This window comes from Glandiceps talaboti, chromosome 3 (genome assembly GCF_964340395.1).
Source record: "Glandiceps talaboti chromosome 3, keGlaTala1.1, whole genome shotgun sequence".
NCBI classification, from domain to species: domain Eukaryota; kingdom Metazoa; phylum Hemichordata; class Enteropneusta; family Spengelidae; genus Glandiceps; species Glandiceps talaboti.
The window spans coordinates 29051779-29074568 of NC_135551.1; the positions used below are offsets into that span (position 1 = coordinate 29051779).

The window sequence follows — 22790 nt, forward strand, 5'->3', positions numbered from 1 at the left end:
AAACAGTATATAACATTGTACATCACGTCTGCTAACAGTACATACCATTGAAACTCACCCACTACCTGCATAATCTTTGCTGCAACAATCAAATGAACAAAGTCATTGTTTTTCTGTAATTTTTTTTCACAAATTTCAAATCTTTCATCACAGAATAGAGAACAAATTATTAACTTTATGATTGGATATCAAAATTTTGGTTGAAAATTAAATTTAGAAAGCAAATTTGAATTTCCCACCAACATAAAGTAACAAAATCTTTTGTCGCACTATCACTTTTTTTGCTGACATCCAAATCCATTAGTTATATAGTATACAACATACGCATTACTTTTGATGGCTGTACATTCTGTATGCCCTTTTGGGCAGTTAGTACAAATGTACCTCCATAATTCTTCCTGCTAAAATCACATGAACAAATTTGAAAAATAAATACTAGTCTATAAAAAAAAAATCTGGTCTTGTCTTTCTTGAACTCAAATTTAAAGTTTTTCAACAAACCTTGAATAAAACTGTTGTTTCTCTAGTTTTTTTTTTAATTTGGAATTTTAAAGCACAGTTCACAGAAATAGGTTTTAGGATTTTCACTGAAATTTACTTTAAAAAAAGCTAATTTGAACTGGTTAGAGTATGAGATTTCCTGTCAAATTGATAAGACAAAAGTTCTTGTTATTCTGTCACATTTTGCTCACAATCATTCAAAATTTATTTTAGACCATAATCAAAGAACTTGATTTTCTTTATGCTAAGTAAGATAACAAAATCTGACAAAAAAAATTATAATCTTAAATGCAAATTGTTCATTTTTTGTTACAATCTGGCCTTCAAAAATCACTAGTCTCTTTACGGTGGCACTTATATTATTTTTTGTTGCGTCAGCAGAAATGTTGTACTCTGGCTTAGCAAGAATGGTTTTCTAGTTCAGTGACATATGTTTTTGTAGTAAAGGGCTTTGAGAAGATTTCCATTAGTGAAAGCAAAGAACAATTGTCATCCAGTATCAGCTCTTTAATTTTGATGACTAATACATTAATTTGTTTAATGGTTTCATCAGGTCAATGGTAATGATAGGCATTACACCATTAGGCCAACACTATTTTTTCATGTGTTTCTCATGTCCAGACAATCTTGATTTTGTATTGAATATGTTTCTCATGTCCAGACAATCTTGGCGTATTTCTTATTTTCGTGTCATTCCTTCTTTGAATCCACTGAATGTGTTTCTCATGTCCAAACAACCTTGCTTTTGAATTTCTAAAATGAAAATAAAAAATTCCTTCTTTGAATCCACTGATTGCGTTTCTCATGTCCAAACAACCTTGATTTTTTAGTTCTGATAAGGAAACCAACAACATTCTTTTGGGCCATTTTTCTTCTTCTGGGGATGGGGTGGGGGAGGTCCTTGGCATGGCAATATAAGAAAATATAAAGGAGGTATTTAGATCCCTAGGTGAGTTTTGAAGGATAGTTTTCTCAATGCAGCCAGCAATTAACCACCCAACCAACCTACCAGAGGTACAATCCTCCACTTTGAATTATCAAAAGGTCTAAATTCTGTTTTCTATCATTCCAACCCTTGAAGACACTGACTTCATTTTTGTGCATGTAGTGTGTGCCCTCATACAGTCATAAATTGCAACTGTCCTGCAACTTCTTAACAAATCAGAAAGCTCCTTTTATAACAGTATTAAAATATCTCAGTTCTTGTGATTAGCATATGGAAGATAATTAAAATTGATGCAGTAGTTTTTGAGATGCTGTGTCCACAGACACAAACAGACAGACAGACAGACAGACAGACAGACAGACAGACAGACAGACAGACAGACAGACAGAAACAAGTATAACATATAACCTCCCCTTATAGGAGGTAAAAGACAAACATCATTTTAGAGAGGTCATCTCATCACATAGGCAACAAATGGACATAACCATAGCTAGAAGTGCTTGTAACAATATCACCATATTTGGCAAGAAGTAGTCAATTAATTGCCACCAATCAGATAAGACAAGTGGAGGTATGCTTTGCTTTGAAATTGGAGAAAAGAAAATTAAAAATATTTGACATTTCAAAATACCCAATGCTACGGAGGTCTCATTACTAGAAACAAAAGTATCCAAAGATGTTGCTCTTAAGGAGAAAACGATTTCCACACAGGAACACTGAAACCCATGGGAATGAGTGCATGGATACAGTACTCTCATCACTGTCCTAATACCATCACTTAGTAAGCTACTTACGGCACTTATTGACTCGACTCTCTTTCTATTTGCAATTGTTCCATTGCTCTATTCCTTTTATGACTTGATATGGTTGGTTTCATAAACTGGCTTCAATAGCGGAATTTCGCCAGAAATATTTAACAATTCATAGTATTTTGTTTTTGATGTTTTCAAACAATTTCATACAATATTTATACTAATGATAGAGATAGGGATAATTTTTATGTTTAAACTGTAATCCTTGCTTACATAGTAGAAAGATATTACAGGTCAATGAACACACACGATCAATAGATTATGTGTCAATACTAGTATCCTGTAAGCTGATTACTAGTATCCTGCTTTACAAAATGTAATGTTTCCTAAATGCAATAGTTCTCTCATGGAAGTGGTTAATTTACACAACATTATACATTTGAAGGGTCATGATAGTTGCTGATTGAGTCATGATGGTTGTGGAGTCATGAGGTTGTGGAATTGATGGTTGTGGATCGAGATAGTTGTAGAGTCACGGGTGTTGTGGATAAATGACATGGTAGTGGAGTCATCATAGTTGTTGCATCATGATGGATACATGGTTAGGAGTACATGCACGGCTTTGCCCAGGACTGCTGGTATTTGTTTATGAACGGCTAAAGTCTTTGGGCAAGCTTTGAACCATTGTTGTGACCAAGTCAACCCATCTGTATAAATGGGAACCTGGTATGGCAATGATTCCATCCAATGTGCTTAATAGCAACATGGATAGTATGCTGCCCAGTGACTTTAGGAGGAATTATGGCTTTACCATTACAGGTCTTTGCAATGAATGGTCAATAATTGTACAGCACATTTAGCATATTTTGTCACGAAGATATCTGTCTCAGAACTTCTGAATCAACATAATAATTTGGGGAAAACTACTATATGTAATGGTATAGCATAAAATATAAAAACAATACATTATATAAAAGTGTGCAGTACTGTCTACTATGAGTACAGCACGGAGGTGGATGGATGTTCATAAAGTGAAAGGCTTAATTAGCACAACCGTCATCTATGGCTATGTTTACATGATGATGTTTTCAAATTAAAACATTGTTTTCTGTTGCATTTTCATGTGTCAACTTGAAAGGACGACAATTGTTTTTGACCATCCACATGGAAACATTGAAGACAGAACAATTAGAAAATGAGACTGTTGGACATGCGCAAACATATGGAAGCAGTTTAAGTACATGTATGTGTGTTAGTACGTTATCAATGGAGTCATTCCTGAGATCAAATATGTGCATTTTCAAATTGTTGCATTTTCAGTCATTCACACAATATCGTCTTCAAAACTTTATGTTTTCACTAATCTATAAATCATTCTCAAAATTATCTACTGTCAGCAGCATTTTCAAAACACTGCATTTTCATTTGCATTTTATGTCGTCTCTGCAGACGGTGGGTGCAAATATTAAAAAAAATAATAATTGAAAATGGCATAGCGTAAACGGGGTGTGTCTAAAATTCTTCAAAGCGTACCGGCTGACGTCACCTCAAAAGGAACTGTAAGCAGTAGATTAATTACCAAGACCTTTCACTGTGCTCCAAATTATGCTATTTTTAACCATACATTCCCCGTCTCAATACTACAATTCTACAAACACACGCTTTGTCTCAGTCTTTTCTCTTTCTTTCAATTTCCTATATCATTGTACATGATCCCCAACAGACTTATACATAATCCAGACATTGATAGAATCACTGTAAGTAATAAAAACATTCAGTCATAACCTTTTACAAATAAATGACAACTTTCTCACCACTTGTAAGGGATATACAGGCAATCACCAGCTGTGGTATTGGCAAAGTAGAACTCAACATCAGCCAACTCTGGATACTTTGTGAAATCTACTTTATCCACATCAACTCCTGAATAGCCACGCTCATAATGATCCAGTTTGACCTATCGAAACAAAAGAATTAAAAAATAAACAATAATACTGCCGTGGCAATCATGGTTTAGGCTTACTAAGATGGACACAAACTAAAACTGTAGTTGTTCAATGTGGTAGATACAGGTGCCTTTGTTGCATGCACATATTAATCACCCTGCAATCAAACACTGTAAGTCCCCAAAAGTATACACTACAAGATTATGGAAGTCATCAGAAACACCACCATACTGATTCAATAGCTTATACGTTATGTTAAGTTGCAAGAACAGTTTTATAATCTCAGTAAGTTGAAACCCAGATTGTCACTGTACTAATAGCGTTCTCCCAAGAAAAGAATTTCAGACCCATGTGAAAATTGCATAAGAGAATTGTACTGCATCTGTGTAGGTAAACCATTGTAAACAATCAAATTTATACTTTTCTTTGATATATAAAGGACAAAATTGAAAATTTTAACATTTTTTAATTTTGTGATTAAAACAAAAGTTTAACTTAATATACAGTACTAAAATACTTTACTGTTGAGTAATTTCTATTTTCAAGACAATTACAGACTTAAACTGGGTTCACTTCAGGTTTTAGTATGCTGTAACTCTGCTTTTAAGTTCAGTAAAAGAATATACGTTCATTTACATATCACAACAATAACCAATAATTATGTAAATTAGTAAAATTATTATGCAAAATGACATTACAATTGGGACTTACCCAATTAAAGTCTATTAGAAGACATGGCATGATTTAGTTTAGTTATAAATTTCACCGAGACTTCCACTTTTAAAAAATCTTTGTGTTATACATTATATTTATTGGTTGTTTCCACTATCTAAATAATAAAATGGTCATTTAATCTTGTTTTCAAACTTGGCATGCTGTGAGTTTTTGCAGACAGCAACAGCTGTTCAGACAGGTCTTCCAAAAAAATGTTGTTTATAAAAGTGATCTGATTTCTGATTTCGAAAGCTCAATGCTAAAAAACTTTGAACTGCTTGTGTGTTGTTATAACCTTTGTCAATCATTTGATCTATCAAGCTGATGAATACCTTTGGTCAATCTGTTTTTAATGTGTGCAAATTATGATTTTGTGTTAAAACAAGTGTTAACACTGAGGTACGTGTACACATAAACTAAATGTCATTGCGACATGTTTTATTGCCATAATCTACCAGTGGATGTTGATGAAAACATTAAATCCCTGAGCATGCCAGTTTTTTTTTTCAAGTTGTGGTCATTCAACCTAAAGAATTTGTTAACATCATTGGGAAAAGCCATTGTTGTTGACTTCCATGATATTTCCATGTACATTTTGTGGACTTCCAGAGTTTACATTTTTTTGTATATCTCCATCACCAATTGAAGGCATTGCTATCATCCAAACACATAATGCACTGGCATTTTTTTGGGTTGAGTCTGTCTTTAACTTGTCAAAAACTACTGCACTGTCACTGGGTGACCCATATACCACATAGCAGTGATGGCTTTAGTTTGAGTCTGTCTTTAACTTGTCAAACATAGATGTCATACTTAAATCAACTAATTTATATACCTCTATGAACCAATATACTTCAGAAAGACGATGTTTGTATGTCTCCCTTCACAAACGATATTTAAAACAGAATGTATATTAATCAGTTTTTCAGATTGAGGAAATGGTAAAAACTCTCCAAAACACAGGAACAGTATAAACAAAAATTGGTGATAACATAAATTGGGTCAAAATGTGTTATTTTGTTTCATTATGACCATACAATTTAACAGTAGAACCTTGATATAAGCAATGTTAGAGTATGCAAATTAGAGTGAACGGTTCTGTACATTCATCGATCACTTGAACAACGTGTATTTGTTATTAGTGTCTGAGTATACATCATTCTTCTGGTTACATAGACCAACACATCTATTTCGGATATTAATCAGATTGAAGGAAACTGGGTTGTTCTTCACTGCAAACTACAAGCTAAATTTTAAAGCACTTGAGAACTTTTAATGTTTTTTCACAATGTTCCATATATATCTAGCGATTCAGTTTATAATAGTCACATGGATGACAAACAATTTATTTTAGAATTCTAATTCACAAAACAACTTTACCATGTTTTCCTATTTAAGCATCAACCAAGTCTGTGTTTCTAACTCAATAAATTATAAAACGCTATAAAGCGTGCAAAAAAGTTTGTTATTCTACTTAATTTATATATATTAATGTACACAACAATAAGAAACATTTGACACATTTTACTTTTTTTTCTATTTTTTTTTTTCAATTATTGAGTTAAAGAACAAATGCATATTATGCCACATTTGTTTTGAAGTAGACAGCTGTTCAGAATCCATAATGCCCAGTACCCAATTTTCAACCATATGGCCACTTTAACAATGACAGACACATGTCAAATGTTATGCTGAAATCAAAGTCATCCTACAGTCTTTGACAGAGTTTTGCTCTTTTTTTTCTGAAAGCATTCGACAAGAGTTACTTAAATTGCTTTACGAACAAAAGAATCTTTTGAGGGAATTCATTTCTTGTAATGGATTTCATGAACTTTGACCCCTTGTCTTTGAAATCAATAATGAATTAAAGTTGAGAAATAAAGTCTTCTTGTATTCAGTATCATGGATGGTTGCCTATGTTGTATTTGAAGTATTAAGTCCTTTCTTGTGGGAAATAGCTTATTCACAGAAATCTTTCAACAGATAAGTGATTCCGATCTTGTCAATTACATGTAGCATCCACGACCTGTGACGATATCAGTCTAGCAGAGTTGTGTGTTAACATTATGTTGAAATCGAACAATGTACAAGTCATGCATATAGCTTTGATGATCTGACAATGCCCTTAGTCTGTATTACAGCTAGTGTGTTAGTGCTGTTAGCATTATGTTGCAATCAAACAATAATCAGGGCTTGAAATTAACTTTTTTCTTTGGTGGTCATAATGGGCTTAGCCGCCTACAAATTTCAGAAACTGGTAGCCCAAGGATTGTTACCTGTAGTCCCATATTCCTGTACTGAAAACAGATTTCCTCTATTGGAAATATGTGTGTTATTAAAATACTTTCATGGCCATAAATCTTCCATCCTCATCACATAATTAGTGGTAGCCTGAGTGGGCTACCATTAGCAAATTATGGCAGCCCCATGATAAGAATTGGTAGTCTGTGGGCATGGGACTATTGTTAATTTTGAGCACTGATAATACATATTATACAGTATAACATACCATGTATCAATATTATATGGTGCTGATGTAACCTAGTGCTGAGAATTAGGGCACCAATGGCATTGAAGCACAACCAGTATTTTTTAGCAGGCAAACTTTAAGGTTTCCGTTACTTACTACATTTCGGTATTTGATAAAGTCTATAAATAAGATTTCTTTCCTGCCTCTGTACAGACAATTGATATTATCAACATCATCATTATGGAGTACTGATTTTGTACCACCACTGCTGAACCAAACCACCTGAAAGATAAAAAAACACAGAGAAATACAATGAGTAATGAGACTTTGTACTATGTACCACAACTGAGGAAGAACCAATACCACCTGGAATATAAAAAACACAGAGAAACACAAAATATGGTATACTTTTCCTGATTCAGAAGTTAGATTTTATTCAGCGGAAGTACTATTGGACATTATCGTTGACAATCTTTATCTCAAGTTCAGCAAAGAAATTCTGACCATATTAATAGTCATGAAACAAATTAAAATTCTTAAACATTGCTGTTGGCAATGTTCCTTATTAGGTCAATAGCATTTTGTCACATAACATATCTTACAAGTTGCTACTTGTAGTGACAAGGTCTCCTATGTTAATAGTAATTAGTCATTTTCTGTCTCAGACCTGAAGAGACAAGGTTCCCTATGTTAATAGTAATTTGTCATTTTCTGTCTCAGACCTGAAGAGACAAGGTTCCCTATGTTAATAGTAATTTGTCATTTTCTGTCTCAGACCTGGACAGACAAGGTTCCCTATGTCAATAGTATTTTGTCATTTTCTGTCTCAGACCTGACATATACTATGTCCAATAGTCGACAGTGTTTGTCACTTTAATTCACCCAGTGTGACAAATGAAGGTCCCGAATTAGGTCAACAGTTTTTAGTCATGTTCTATCTCAGACAAGCATAACAACAACATATTTGTCAGTAATTGCATGGCTGATAATATTTTGCCACTTTCTGACTTGCAAAGTTAAGTTCCCCTAGCTATGTCAATAATACTCATGTTTTACGAACAAAGCTAATTTGCATTTTTATTTGTTGAAATATCATTTCAAAGCATTTAAAGCTTTCCGTCACTACATTCCTAGTGATTAGTGGCCATGTCACGTCAGCGGAGAAACTCCAGTAAAATTGATCATGGAACCCCGATAAAATTTAGCGGCTTATCATCCTTAAAAAACACTGTAACAAACTGATTATAGTACTCTTTTGTAATAGGCTTCCAGAACTTATGCCTTTTTTTCCCAGCAGTATGCTCTCCCATGTCAGCAACTATGGTGTACATTTCTTTGGCTTCGCTAAGCCAGGTCTAGAAGTTTCTGACATATGTATTCATTCCCAATGAACACCCCCTCCCCCAGCCATTATACATCCCTGCATCAGTATATTCCTGCCAATGTAAAATTAATGAATTTATATTTTGTTTTTCAGTAGATGTATTCAACCAAAAATTCATTATTTTTCATCTGTCATGCCATACTAGTACTAGTATTAGTCACTAGTGACACTGAGTCTTCCAATATTTAACAATTTCTTGTGATTTTTGTTCCAAAAAATGTTGACATTTTGGTGGCATTTTCAAGTTAGTATACACACAATGATTTTTGTTGTATAATTATGAAGGGACATTGGTACATTATACATAGTTGCAAAGATAAACAAGCTCATTTTAATTTTGTCAAAATTCAACAAACATTTCAAACGATATTTCTGTCAAAAATGTCAAAATTTAGATGGGGTGTGGGGGTGATAATTTCAAATCCCCTTTTATTGTCATTGATAAATAGCTGGAATAATACAACGTACACATATAGTGTATAAAAATAATATATCTGGGACTTTTATCCTTTTTTCTTACGTTTTTCTTTAAAATAGTAAAACCGCTGGAGATAAAATAACATCATATTTTATGAAATAATGAATATAAATTACAATAAAAATATTGTCTGGCCCTACTATACATAGGAATTAAATGTATAAGTTCATTTGGTGCTCTGGTGATAGTCTTTAACTGTCAAAAATCATGTTGTGTAACTACTTGTTGTAAATCTACTTATTTTGACCCCAAAATATATAATGTACATAAAAGAAACAGCCACTATCTTGAAAACAAAGGTGGTGACATAGTAATTTCTCTGCATTTTTTACATATTCAGATATCGATGCTTAGGTATGCAAAGTATATGAAAAATCTATCTACTTTGAATTTGACATCTTTCCCCTTAAGCTCTTGTTCATGTATTGAGTGATGTAATCCTTACAACCAGAATTAATTGCAATTGCTAATATTGAAGAATTACTAAGATTGCCAAGGGAGAACTTCAGACCTCCCCTGACACACTAAAATAGTTACTAAGTGACTCTATAGACTTAGGGCTAACACCTGAGCTGGATTTTTCTTAAACCAGATAATATACTTTTAAATTCATTTCCCATGGACACCCCCTCCCCCCCCCCCCCCCCAGCCATTATACATCCCTGTATCGGTATAGTAACATCCTGCCAATGTAAAATGAATGAATTTATAGTTTGTTTTTCAGTAGATGTATTCAACCAAAAATTCATTATATATTTCATCTGTCAGGCCAACTATACTAGTACTATAGTATTAGTATCCTTAAGGCCCTATTACATGATGCAACTAGACAAGCAACTCACTAAGCAATTTGTCGCATGCGATGAATTGCCTCATGTACGCACTCTGTCGCAGGAACTTGCAATGTCGCTAGGTGCATCACAAGGAAACCAACATGTCAGTTTTTCTGCGATTCATCACAAGTTGTTTCTTGAGTTGCTTCATGAGTTGCCCCGCGTAACCACTTTGTCGGGTTGCAAGCAGTAACCTTTGACATATACCCACGTGTCAAATGACATTCAATGTTTAAGGCTGCCATATTTTCAGTATAAATATTCTATTTCAGCAGGTATTTTTTATATAATTTCGATTTATCACCACGATTACCAAATATCAATAGTATATAATGTCTATGAATGCTTGATCTCAGCTGAATATAATTTTATTTCTAACTTGAATACAAGTAACGACGTCAGACAGATCAACCTCACCGTAAATAAACTTTGAATTGAATGTAGACGTTTTACTATCGATACCTCTACAGGTTTCCAGTAATTTTATCGGTAATATTAGCATTTCTTCCAAGTTCCTGCCACTTGAAGACTTGACCTTTATTGACCTGTAACATTTATATGTCTACACCAGTGCAACAGTTTGCCTTGCAACAGACCTTGCGACTCGCCAAGCAACTAGTTGCTTCTTGTAGTCGCTCTGCTGTAGTTGCTAGCCTCATTGCATGCGACGAAATGTTTCATGTGTCACACCATCTAACAAGGCCTTTTTTGTACAATTGAATAATAATTGAATGAAATAATACAATGTACACATACAGCATATAAAAAAAATCTGTCTCGGACTTTCATCCTTTTTTGCTTTTTTCTTACATTTTTCTTAAAAAAATAGTAAAGCAGCTGGAGATAAAATAAGATAATATTTTATGAAATAATGAAAAGAAATTACAAACAAATATGTCTTGACCTACTATACATTGCACTTAAATATATAAGTTCATTTGGTTCTCCGGGGATAATCTTTAACTGTCAAAAATCATGTTGTAGTTGATTGTTGTAAATCTACTTATTTTGACCCCAAAATATATAATGTACATAAAAGAAACAGCCACTATCTTGAAAACAAAGGTGGTGACATAGTAATTTCTCTGCATTTTTTACATATTCAGATATTAATGCTTAGGTATGCAAAGTATATGAAAAATCTATCAACTTTTTTCCCCTTAAGCTCTTGTTCATGTATTGAGTGCTGTAATCCATACATTTGTAATTAATTGCAATTGCTAATATTGAAGAGAATTACTGAGATTACCAAGGGAGAACTGACCTCCCCTGACACACTAAAATAGTTACTAAGTGACTCTATAGACTTAGGGCTAACACCTGAGCTGGATATTTCTTAAACCAGAGAATATACTTTTAAATTCAATATGTGATAAATAGATAGAAACATTGTATATTACAAAGATTTTTAAAGACATTAGCCACAATAATATCACAAAGTGTGTGCAATGCAAAGGTTAGGTTGATTTTGATAGTTGACACTGAGGTTAAGGTCACAGGTCAAAGCTTGGACCTGATAATATGGGGTAGACACTTGAACGGAGTCTCTATGCTATGTATTACAGCTTTTGAGTTATGCTGTAAATATTGATTTTTAACTACAACATGACTGCCATTTGGTCAAACTTGCACATGTTGAAAAAGAAATTGTCTTGCATATGTCCCATTTGATATATCACCTTTGTGCCGGTCACATCAGAGAAAAGATGTATTAAGGGCTGATGGACAGGACCACTTTATACAACACCCCCTTCACGAGCTAATAAATGTTTTTGAATGATTTCAGTTAGGTCTTTGCTTTTATGTTTGAATGTTAAACTAGCACAAGTACTACACATGAAAAATATATTTGATAGAATAACAGATTTTAGGATTATCAAAAAAATTGTTGAGGAAATAAACGAGAATGTTCAGTTCAAAATAAAAGATTTGAAAAACCCTAACATCATTGAGAACTAATATGTGTTTATGTGGGAAGTACATAGATGATCACTTTTACAGCATTTTAGTCGGGTTTATGAGTTGATTCAACACGTTTGACTTTCATGTAAATCATCCCTGCACGTATAATGATAAAGGAAACTAAAAATTCAGTAAACTTCCTACCATCTGTTACATGGGGTTCTTTGGCCTATATCAGAAATACTGACTTTGTCTGAACTTCTGTCTGAACTTATAAAATGAGCACTGAAAAATTACAGCAATAAAAAAGATATTATTTTTTCAATTCTCAATTTCCACTGTTACTGTCAATACAATAAAATGCACCATGTATCAGATATCCTTTAAAAAACAATAACGATATTTCAATTCTCAATTCCTACTGTTACAGCAAATACAATAAATGCATCATGTACAGTACAGTAGTTGGTTAATTATCTATGTACAGTGTATAACTATATCAAATTAATAATACATCAATTATTAAAATGAAATAAAAAATATGGATGAAAGTGATATCATCTTTCATATTTCAGTTTTCAAGGGCAACTTATCATATTGTTCTGCCAACTGTATCCCGGTAATTGACTGGATGACTGCCTGTTTTGCAAGACACAAGGATGGAGTTGTTATGCTCTTCTGTACTATAATTCCTTTTCTGCCAAAAGTATTAAAAATGTTCACAAATTCAAAAATTCAAACAACTTTTTGATAAATTTCAATTTAATTTTAGACAGAATTTGAAGAACAGGTAATCATTAACTTAATTTGTGTAAACAATTTAGTTTTAAATTTCTAACAGTCACAAAAAATTCATTTCAAAATTCAGATTTCAACTTTTTTCACATGTACTATGTAGACTGGATTAATGTATCATCTTATGTGATCATTCTTATTCACACACGTCGAGCAGACAAAACTTTCATGAACTGGACTAATTTATTGCATATCAAATAAAGGAAACTCATATTCGCTTTACATTATAAATTTATTCATATATGTCAGAGAGACATTGAAATGACTACACTAATTTATTGAATATTTCAATAACATGAGTTCCTATTCACATATTATGATCATCGTACTTCTTTCACATGTTTCAGACTGCAAGTTGAAACATGCCAATTTGCACATTACATTATTTCTGGAGATAAAGTACACAAATGTGGGCAGTAAAATGATAAATGGTGGTCATTTTTCGCTATTGTAAAAAATCCCTATAAAACTGTTTTGCATACCCAAATTAAGCTGGGATTCTTGTCCTACCATGACAAATGTTTGAGCTTTCTGAAACTATTTTATTATATGCTGGTAGAATTTCATATTCTCATTGTCTTTTATGTACAGGAGTTGATAATTTGGTTGTTTGAAAATTGCATATTTTATTTATGTATGTCACATGAATATAATGACTGAAGAACATTCATTTGAAGCTAGGGACAACCCTTATTCATGGTATGACAGTGGACTTTATATAGAGAGCTCTTAAACAATGAAAGTATGCAAGTAATAGTGAAATGACCTACAGCAAATGTATCAAAAATCCACATATAGGAAATGAATATTAAGTACTGTACAGATGACAATATAGCGTTAGGTTTAGTGACATCAAAATGTACGGACCTACATGTACTGGATCATTCCCAATGTGCATGCCTTGCCCATATCTTTCCGGTTTTATTCCCATGGAAACAACTAAATATTTAGAGTTAAATAGTTAATAACTATTAGAGTTACTTTGGCTTAACAACAAAATATGTAAAAAAAATATCCAAGATTGGCTAATAGCTTGATCTAATTCTTATCAATTAATATGGTTACCATTGATTGAATAATTAATAAACTACGGAGTCCATGTCTTGATCTCTGCAATCAAATGTACATCAGTAAGTGTATACATAAATATACAAGACCTCCTAGTTTGACAATTTATGCAATAGATTTATTATGCTTGATCAAACTAGTCATTCCAAAGTAAGAGATAAAAACACTTTGCCAGTATTCTAGTGGGTGTATGGATTAACTGAACACAAATTACCATATAGTTATAGACCTATTTGAAAGAAAATCACTCCAGACCTATAATCTTGGGTATTTTCCTGAAGACATTTACAACTTTAATTTCTCCTATAAGCAGATTTCCTTACAAAATTTACTAAAGAAATTTGTTTCAATAACATGTAAATTGTTTATGCTGTGAAATCTATATTTTACTAACATATATCCCTTGGCAGGGATATGATCTATTCTGTATACACGATTAATTTAAAAAACATAACAGATTTATATCACAAAGGAAAGGTTTTTGATTCATGATTGTGATAAGACACTGATCGAAATTTTTCAGTTGTTTCATGGGGATAATGCTGGAAAATTTGTAAAAATTGAAAGGTGAGTGAAGGTATAAATCGTAACGATACTGTATAGGAACTAGACTATGTGAGTGAAGGTATAAATCGTAACGATACTGTATAGGAACTAGACTATGTGAGTGAAGGTATAAATTGTAACGATACTGTATAGGAACTAGACTATGTGAGTGAAGGTATAAATCGTAACGATACTGTATAGGAACTAGACTATGTGAGTGAAGGTATAAATCGTAACGATACTGTATAGGAACTAGACTGTGAGTGAAGGTATAAATCGTAACGATACTGTATAGGAACTAGACTATGTGAGTGAAGGTATAAATCGTAATGATACTGTATAGGAACTAGACTATGTGAGTGAAGGTATAAATTGTAACGATACTGTATAGGAACTAGACTATGTGAGTGAAGGTACAAATCGTAACGATACTGTATAGGAACTAGACTATGTGAGTGAAGGTATAAATCGTAATGATACTGTATAGGAACTAGACTATGTGAGTGAAGGTATAATCGTATTGATACTGTATAGGAACTAGACTATGATTTCCAATACATGTAGACATGCAACTATTTAGACTTATCGGTTCGTTTTTCAGATCTTGTAGGTTTATTAAGATTTAAAAATTATAATCTTTCCGGGTAATAATTCTTAACACTGTCACACAGATTGTCTTCTCCTGGGTCTCAATTCATTTATCAGTTCTTTTTATGAACTGAGCTCTCATGATAAAAAAAAAAAAAAACATTTAAAAAAATGAAAATAGATTATCTAAAATAAAATTTATTATTATAAAGTAGACACAAGGTGGGTTTCTGAGCAGCTGAAACATCAATTAAATTACAAGTATGATGTAAATGGCCTGCCTTCAATTAAACTGTTCATCTACCATTATTTACTGTCAGAACAGTTGACAGCATGGGATTTGCTCATTATTTTAGTATGTATTACATGTATATGTTATTGACTCTTCATATCAGGCTTGAATATATAATTAACTTTGAGTTCTACCAACAGCAAGTGATAGTAAAACAACTGAGCTTTCGTAAGTAGCAAATTATATTATGACTTTACACCATCAGAGTTTTTGCTAAGATCTAGTAATCCTAATAGCAGAAAGGGGTAAATTTGAAAAAAGTGGCCTAATTTTTGTAGGGTATATAAACCCCAGTAAAAAGAGAGGGGAACTCAGAAAGATCTTATCTTATTATACTTACCAATCTTAACAAAAACACTGAATATGCACTGAAATGGCTTAATATGCAGCCAAATAAATCCCCCCCCCCCCGCACAAACAAACACCCCCCCCAAAAAACAAAACAAAAAAAACAACCAAACCCCCCCCCAAAAAAAAAATAAAAAATAAAAAATAAAAAAAATAAAAAAAAAACATCATAAAAAGTACATCAGTTTATGTACATGTATCTATGTTGTAATACATAGACAGTAAGTCATTATAACTAATATAGCCCTGATATTGGTATCAAACTAAATCAATAGAAACTGAGCTTCCAGTTAACTAAAATAGGCACAAACTAAAACATTGTGACAAGTCAATATAAGCTATTGAATGGCCATTGGATTAACTATAATTATGAGTAGGGTGGCATTTCTGATAGCTAATTTATCTCATGTGACCACACGCTATCTTAATTATAGGATGATTCTATCCACACAACAGAGGTACTGCTATCACCCACTTGTGTAATCTACTACATATCGGGGGTATTAAAAAACAATAGTTTTAGTTTGTGGCTATCTCAATAATCCAAAACCTTGACTGCCACTTTAGTAACAATGTCCTTCCTTGAAAAGAATTACAGACCCATATTAAATTGCATAATAAGTGAATTGTACTTTTATGCTTTCAAATGAAAATTTATCTGTGGTGGTAAACCATTGCTACAATATCATATTACACTTTGTAATATAAAAGTGTTTGAGACAAAAGTTGAAAGTGATACTTAAAATAAATAACAGTACTTTAATTACAGTTTTCCTTTTTTTCCTTGTCCCATCTTTATTGCTATCCTGTTCCTGTCACTTATAAAGCATTTTTATCGTACCATATATACAATAAATTTCTATTTTACATTTCCTGACTTTTGAACTGTTTTATTTTACATCCTTCAGACATCCTGAATGGCACCAAAACGTCAAACAAATGAATACAGTATAGCCAACATTACTAATATCTGTCATCTCTAATTTATTCATATATCACAAGCCTATATGTTTCCACTCTTTGGTTTGTCAAATCTGTGGTTGATATGACTTGAGCCAATATTACAAATTTTACTTTAAATAACTTAAAATGTTCATCAGCTTGGTAGATCAAATGATAAAGGTTATAACACACATTTCAAGCAGTCCAAAGTTTTCTTAGTATTGAGCTTTCAATTTATCTTGATGGCAATCCTAATCAGAATGCCATATTCCATAGTTACAGCTAACCGCTATTTGTCATTCTGATGAGGATCATCAACCAAGACAAATCAAAAGCTTAACTGCTAAAAACTTTAAGCTACTTGTGTGGTATAAGCTTTGTAAATGTTACTTCATACTTTATAATAAATACTGAAATCAAATGAATGCAAGGTTTCAATGTGTACTCTTTAGATTGAACTAAATGGAAATTATGGAATGCAATACTCGGTACCTGCAATAGCATAACCTCAGTTGGTCTAAACAGAACAGTTCCACTTATTCTCACAAGTGCCTAGGCCTAAACTTGTGTGGTTCCGATTATGCTCAATTTTAGAAAAAGGTGTCGGTTGGTAGATTTTTAAAAAATGTTTAAATAATTTTTTTTTCATGTCTGAGTGTCTAATTCGGGTAGTTATGTTTTCCGTTGTTTTCCATATGGTCTCTGTATTATCGGATTCTTCTCATCAGATGTACAGCCATTACAGACTGGAAGAACAGTTTTATATTGTCTTTTGAAGTTTGTGTCAGTTTGTACATCCACTATTACTTGAGAGACTTCACAATTTTCGCAATTTTATCATTATTTTCTCACATACGTAAAACAAAATGTTTAGGGTCGGCATGAAAAATTAGGTGGGGTAGCGTAACCGGAACCAAACAATTTTCTTTTATGACCCTATAGTAATGTATGTGGAGCTTGACTGCGTGGAGCAGAAGCCATACTCATTCAAGAAATATCCATTATTTAAATGACATGTCTGGGTGGTACAAATCTATCTCAGGTACAGAGAATTTTGTATTTAGGATAATCAATATGGTTTTTGTACCCTAATTATCATCTTGGGAAAAAAATAAATTTTTAGAAATATTTTCAACATTCATTAGTTGAATTGGGTGGAATCCAACTTGCAGATTAATATGTAATAAAACTACACAGGTGGTTAGGAGAAAAGCCAATAAATTACTTATATTTTAATTAAATATTAAAATGATATTGAGAAATATGACCCAATTTATTTATTTATATGTTTAATAGTGGCAGGTGGTTAGTGTGTATAGTATATGTAACTATTTCAAAATATCAAACATATATAAATTAAAGCTGCACTACCTCAAACTAGAATGGTTTTATTTTGGGGAAATGTTTTGTTAGGTAAAAATAACTTACTTGCAATATCGTACACCTTGAACAGCCTGCAGAAAACATTGACCACTTATTAACAGATACAATGTCTTTTATAAGTAATTGATCAATTTTTAGTGAACATATCTTTTGGTTATTTGATGAAAAGAATGTCTGAGTTGCTGCTAAGTGCAGGTTTAGAAACAAAGCATAGTCTATAAATTGTAGGATTCTCAGTGGTTAAACTGGCATAAGCTGAGTTTGTAAGCATATTACTCAAGTGAAGATACTTGAAACAAAACCACATCCCAGTACATGTATGTTGTATATATTGTGAAACCAGAGTTCGCGCTAGTGCTCGCAACAGTCGCAAAATGCGAATAAAATTCCTAATTGGCGAAAAAAATGATAACGTTGTCGCCATGGTGGCGATTGTATAATTTGCTGCTGTCAAGGGAAGTTTTCATAGCCTAGTCCGCCCTATTCGCGATCGTATCATGCCACGGTCATTCCAGTGGTCACCTGCGTTCCCTGGTTAATAAGATGCCTCTGTGGCTAAAAAAAAATGTGTATTTTTTGCCACAAATGAAGATTGTGGCTATTAGTTTTAAAATCCTAGCGCTAAATCTGTGTTAATATTGATGCATGTCTTCTATACCATTGTGATTGCTTTTATTTAAAACAGAGTTATAATAGAGACTGTGTCACTTATACTGGTACAAAGTTGAGGCTGATTTTTACATAGCTGCATGTTTTATGTGTGGGTCTAACTCAATGGGGACCCATAAAAGTTATTTTCAACAACCCTACAAACAATGTATATTAACCTCTCTGAAGTAGAGCTAGGACAATTGGCAAATTTGGCTGAGAAAACGCCTATTTTATACTGCGGTGATGCATTCTGGGAAACAAACCAAGCTAGGAGCTCAATAATTGTAACCTCTGCACAAACATTTCTGAAGCTGTTGTTTAAAGAGACTAAGAGCTCAAGCTTTGTTTGTTTGTTTGTTTGTTTCCACGAATGTCTCACCCTAGTGTACAGAAGGCCTCTTCACAAGCTTTGCAATTTTTTTTATAACTCTTGTTTAGAGATTTTGTGAAAATTACTTTTCTGGGTCTCGATAAATAAAGAAATGCAGCTAAGATAAAATAAATCTTACTTTTGTTCCCATTTAATATACAACAAATGGATCTTAATTTTTTTAAAAGTACATGGACAAGAATTTTGATGGCAATTTTCACACATCACATTTTAATTTGTAGCAGTAAGATAAATTGACCTCATTTTTTTCAGTGTACTGTCAGCATTTTCTTTGAAGTGTCATAAATTATAAATGATATGGCAAATGGGCAAAGCACAAACAAATATTTCTTGTGAAATTTTCATTATGCCTAAAGCAATTTATTATAGGAAAATGATTGAAAGTAAATCTCCTTGGTTCTAATAATAGAATGTTGTGTATTCACAAGACCAAATCTCATTAGTACAATCTTTTGTCAAACGCACTTCATTTTTTAAATGACGTGAAAGTTAAAATAAACTGACAGATAGGTTATCTGTATGGACATCCATTGGTGCGGACTAGTTTACTATGTCAGTCATTCAAAGATGTATTAAAGACCCATGATTCAATCTCATGTTCCCACAGCTGGGGGGGGGGGGGGGTTTAGGGGGGAGATGAGGAGGAGTGGGAGAGTGGTGGGGATGGTGGGGGCTAACACACCCACCCCCAAGTCTCTCATTATTACTATCTCATTAGTGGGATTACATACTCTATGTCATTGTATTGTTCAGAACCAACCTTTTCTCTATCTCTACCAGACAACTCTTTTCCACAGCGGGGGAGGGGGGGGGGGTAAGGGGTGGAGATAGTGGGGCTAACACCCCCATCCCCAGGTCTCACATTAATACTATCTCAATACTGGGATTCCATAGAATTATTCATTATTAAACAATATGCCTGTGACAACAGCCTGGATTACACACAGACAAAATATGTGCCCATTGCGCTTTGTTCACCACAGGAGAACACCACAATTTGACACCTTTTGGAACACTCATGACTAGACGTGGTATTAGTATGAACTTTTTAAAATGTAATATGTACTGTACCAGTTTAGAATTCTAGACTACCTCCATACTTACTGTGTCAACTAATTCTTTAATTACTGCATCACATCTTAAGGATTCAGGTAACGGAAGAAATTTTCTGAAAGAAAACAAATGAAGACACTTTGATTAGACCTGTATAATGGGTATACTAACAATCTCTTCGACACTAACAATAACATTAACATCCCTGCTAAATATCACAGTAATTGACCCAGAAGTTTTAGACTTAGCTCTCCTCTCAGTATACTTAAGCTATATATATGTGTGTGTGTGTGTGTGTGTGTGTCACATTTTAAACCAAATCACGAGAGTATAAATACATACATAAGTAATGATGTGTGGACCCAAATTCCTTCAATTTTATTGATGTCAGGACCTTTATTTCCAGGTTCCCCTTTACTTTATTGCTGTTTGAGACTCTCTGATCCCTTTCATTTAATTCACATATGCACATAGACAGACATTTTACCACACTAACAGCACTACTGAGCCAGTTTCTCTGTTATATTTACAATTCTTCTATTAAAGTGGGACAAAATTCTAACACGCAAATGCTAGGTTTCAATTCAATCTGATTATCTCATATGGTGGTCTAATTGTACCGGTAAGTGCTGGTTGCCATGTCAGTACCATTTCAGTTCTCATATCCTACAAAAAACAAATTTAATGGAACCTGTTTTGTACCCCTAAATACAAACATTTCTAACAAATGTAATCAAATCGAGGAATGGAAGAATTAATTTCTGCTATAGTTAATCATAGACCCTCCATCTGTCCATGAGTAAATGCGTAGTTCTAAAATACATATTGGGAATGAGGGCTTTGTATTCATACTACTAGTAGTACTACTATGATAGTGATTTGAAATTCATTGTGCTGTCTGAAACAATATCAATTTTGGCCAATTAAGTTAGAAAGGGGGCGGGGGTGGGGTGGGGTTGGGCTCTGAGGCCTGACTAAAAGAATATAGTTTTTTATCCGACATTGAAATATTGATCTCGCCCCCTGAGTTGAAAAGCAAAACAACTATATACAAATTTGTCACGCTATGTATACGTAGTTTTAGATACAGCTACTAAGACGAGTAGAAAACATCTTGACAAAGTTCATGGAGGTCAAGGTTCATTTACTGCAAAGGAAAACTGCATCAAGCAATTGTAAATTTACTGTTAGAATAACTACAAGGATTTGCTAATGAACAAATGAACAAATGAATGAGTGAATGAATGAATGAATGAATGAATGAATGAGTGAGTGAATGAGTGAGTGAGTGAAGAATGAACAAACGAATGAACGAGCGGGCAAGCGAGCGAGTAAACGAATGAATGAACGAACAACAAATGAACAAACAAACAAATGAATGAATGAATGAATGAACGAATCTTTCCATTCATCCATTAAATGATCAATAATCAATTGATCAATCAGTCTTATTGGTGATTTGCTAATCAAAATTAAGAAGTTATTATTTTTTGAACAATAAGTAACAAATAAGTTGATCAAAGTCTGAGTGATTGATATTGCGATAGAAAGATTTCCTAAACTATAGAACAGGTAATGCTATTATCCATTTTTTGAATTTTATCAAGTGTTTTTGGTTTGTTATCATGGCTTCCTACTTGAAAATGAATGAGAAACAACATAGACCAATTAAGTCCTTGTTTGTAACTCAATACAATTGCAAAAAGTGCTAAAATATATGCAAAAAGTTTGTTATATATTACACCATGTATGTAGAGTATCAAATATTGTAATTTAGTGAGTTACAAACAAGGACTTGGCATATATTGCTTCACATTGATTTGTCAAGTAGGAAGCCATGATAAAATTGTTTTAAAAATCCAAAATAAATATCCAATCCTCATCTATAATGGCCACTGTAAACAAAAACACTTGAATGATAAATTAAAACAATAAATGATGAAACTAAGCATTGACAAGATTTTCACCTGTAATGTACTAATAGTCTTGAAACCTTACGCAAAACAAGGATTATTGACACAGAAAATAGAGTGTTGCCATCTCTTCTCTATGATACATACATCACAATAACAGCTGTCCGGTTTTGTTTGTCGGCTTTCTCAAACAGATAAGACTTCAGTTTGCAGTTGAAAATATTATCATTGTAGAAAGGTGGTGGGTCTCTTGAGATAAATGATCCTACAATTACTGGGGTTTGTTGGTCCTGAATGTCTAATTGTGTGACATTGGAACAAATTGAAGATGACAGTATGTCTATACTGGACAATTGATAATTGAATCTGCAGTGTAGCTTGAAATTAGCTACTAGTAGGTAATATAATAGTAATACTTTATTGTGAATACTTGTACAACTGCCGACATCAGACCGTGGACAAGCGGAACCTGGTACAATCAGGGAAATTAAACAACAGAATTGATTAATAACACTTGGAACAGCATGTTGGAAGTACATACTTGTATTACATTCCATCATTTGATAAGAACAGTTTTATGGCCATTTTACATAATAGTTCATGTTCACAAACAAATTTCCAGTTCCCTGGCATTTCATATAAAGCCATAAAACTGTTCTTATTTATCCATGCTGTGTAGTACATGTCTCTGCTGTTCCAACATGGTGTGCAAAGTGTTATTAATCCAATTCATTTGTTTACTTTCCACCATTTGTCCATGGTCTGATGTCAGCAGTTGTATTATATTGTTGACACCTTGATACTACAAATGTTAACTTAAAGTGACCATATGGATAAAGATTTGGTATTTTATTCAGGATTTTTAATTTTTAAAACAATTCTATCATTCTTATC

At 33.1% G+C, this 22790-nt stretch overlaps 1 protein-coding gene across 1 annotated transcript in view; it reads right to left on the reverse strand.

The window, feature by feature from the left end:
• LOC144453915 (bifunctional peptidase and (3S)-lysyl hydroxylase JMJD7-like) overlaps positions 1 to 22790 on the reverse strand; it is a 36383-nt gene that overhangs the window by 11320 nt on the left and 2273 nt on the right. The window contains exons 2-4 of the mRNA XM_078145272.1: positions 20035 to 20098; positions 7486 to 7611; positions 4014 to 4156 (exon numbers count right to left, since the gene is read on the reverse strand). Coding sequence (XP_078001398.1) covers positions 4014 to 4156; positions 7486 to 7611; positions 20035 to 20098 — 333 coding nt within the window. The remainder of the gene's footprint in view (positions 1 to 4013; positions 4157 to 7485; positions 7612 to 20034; positions 20099 to 22790) is intronic.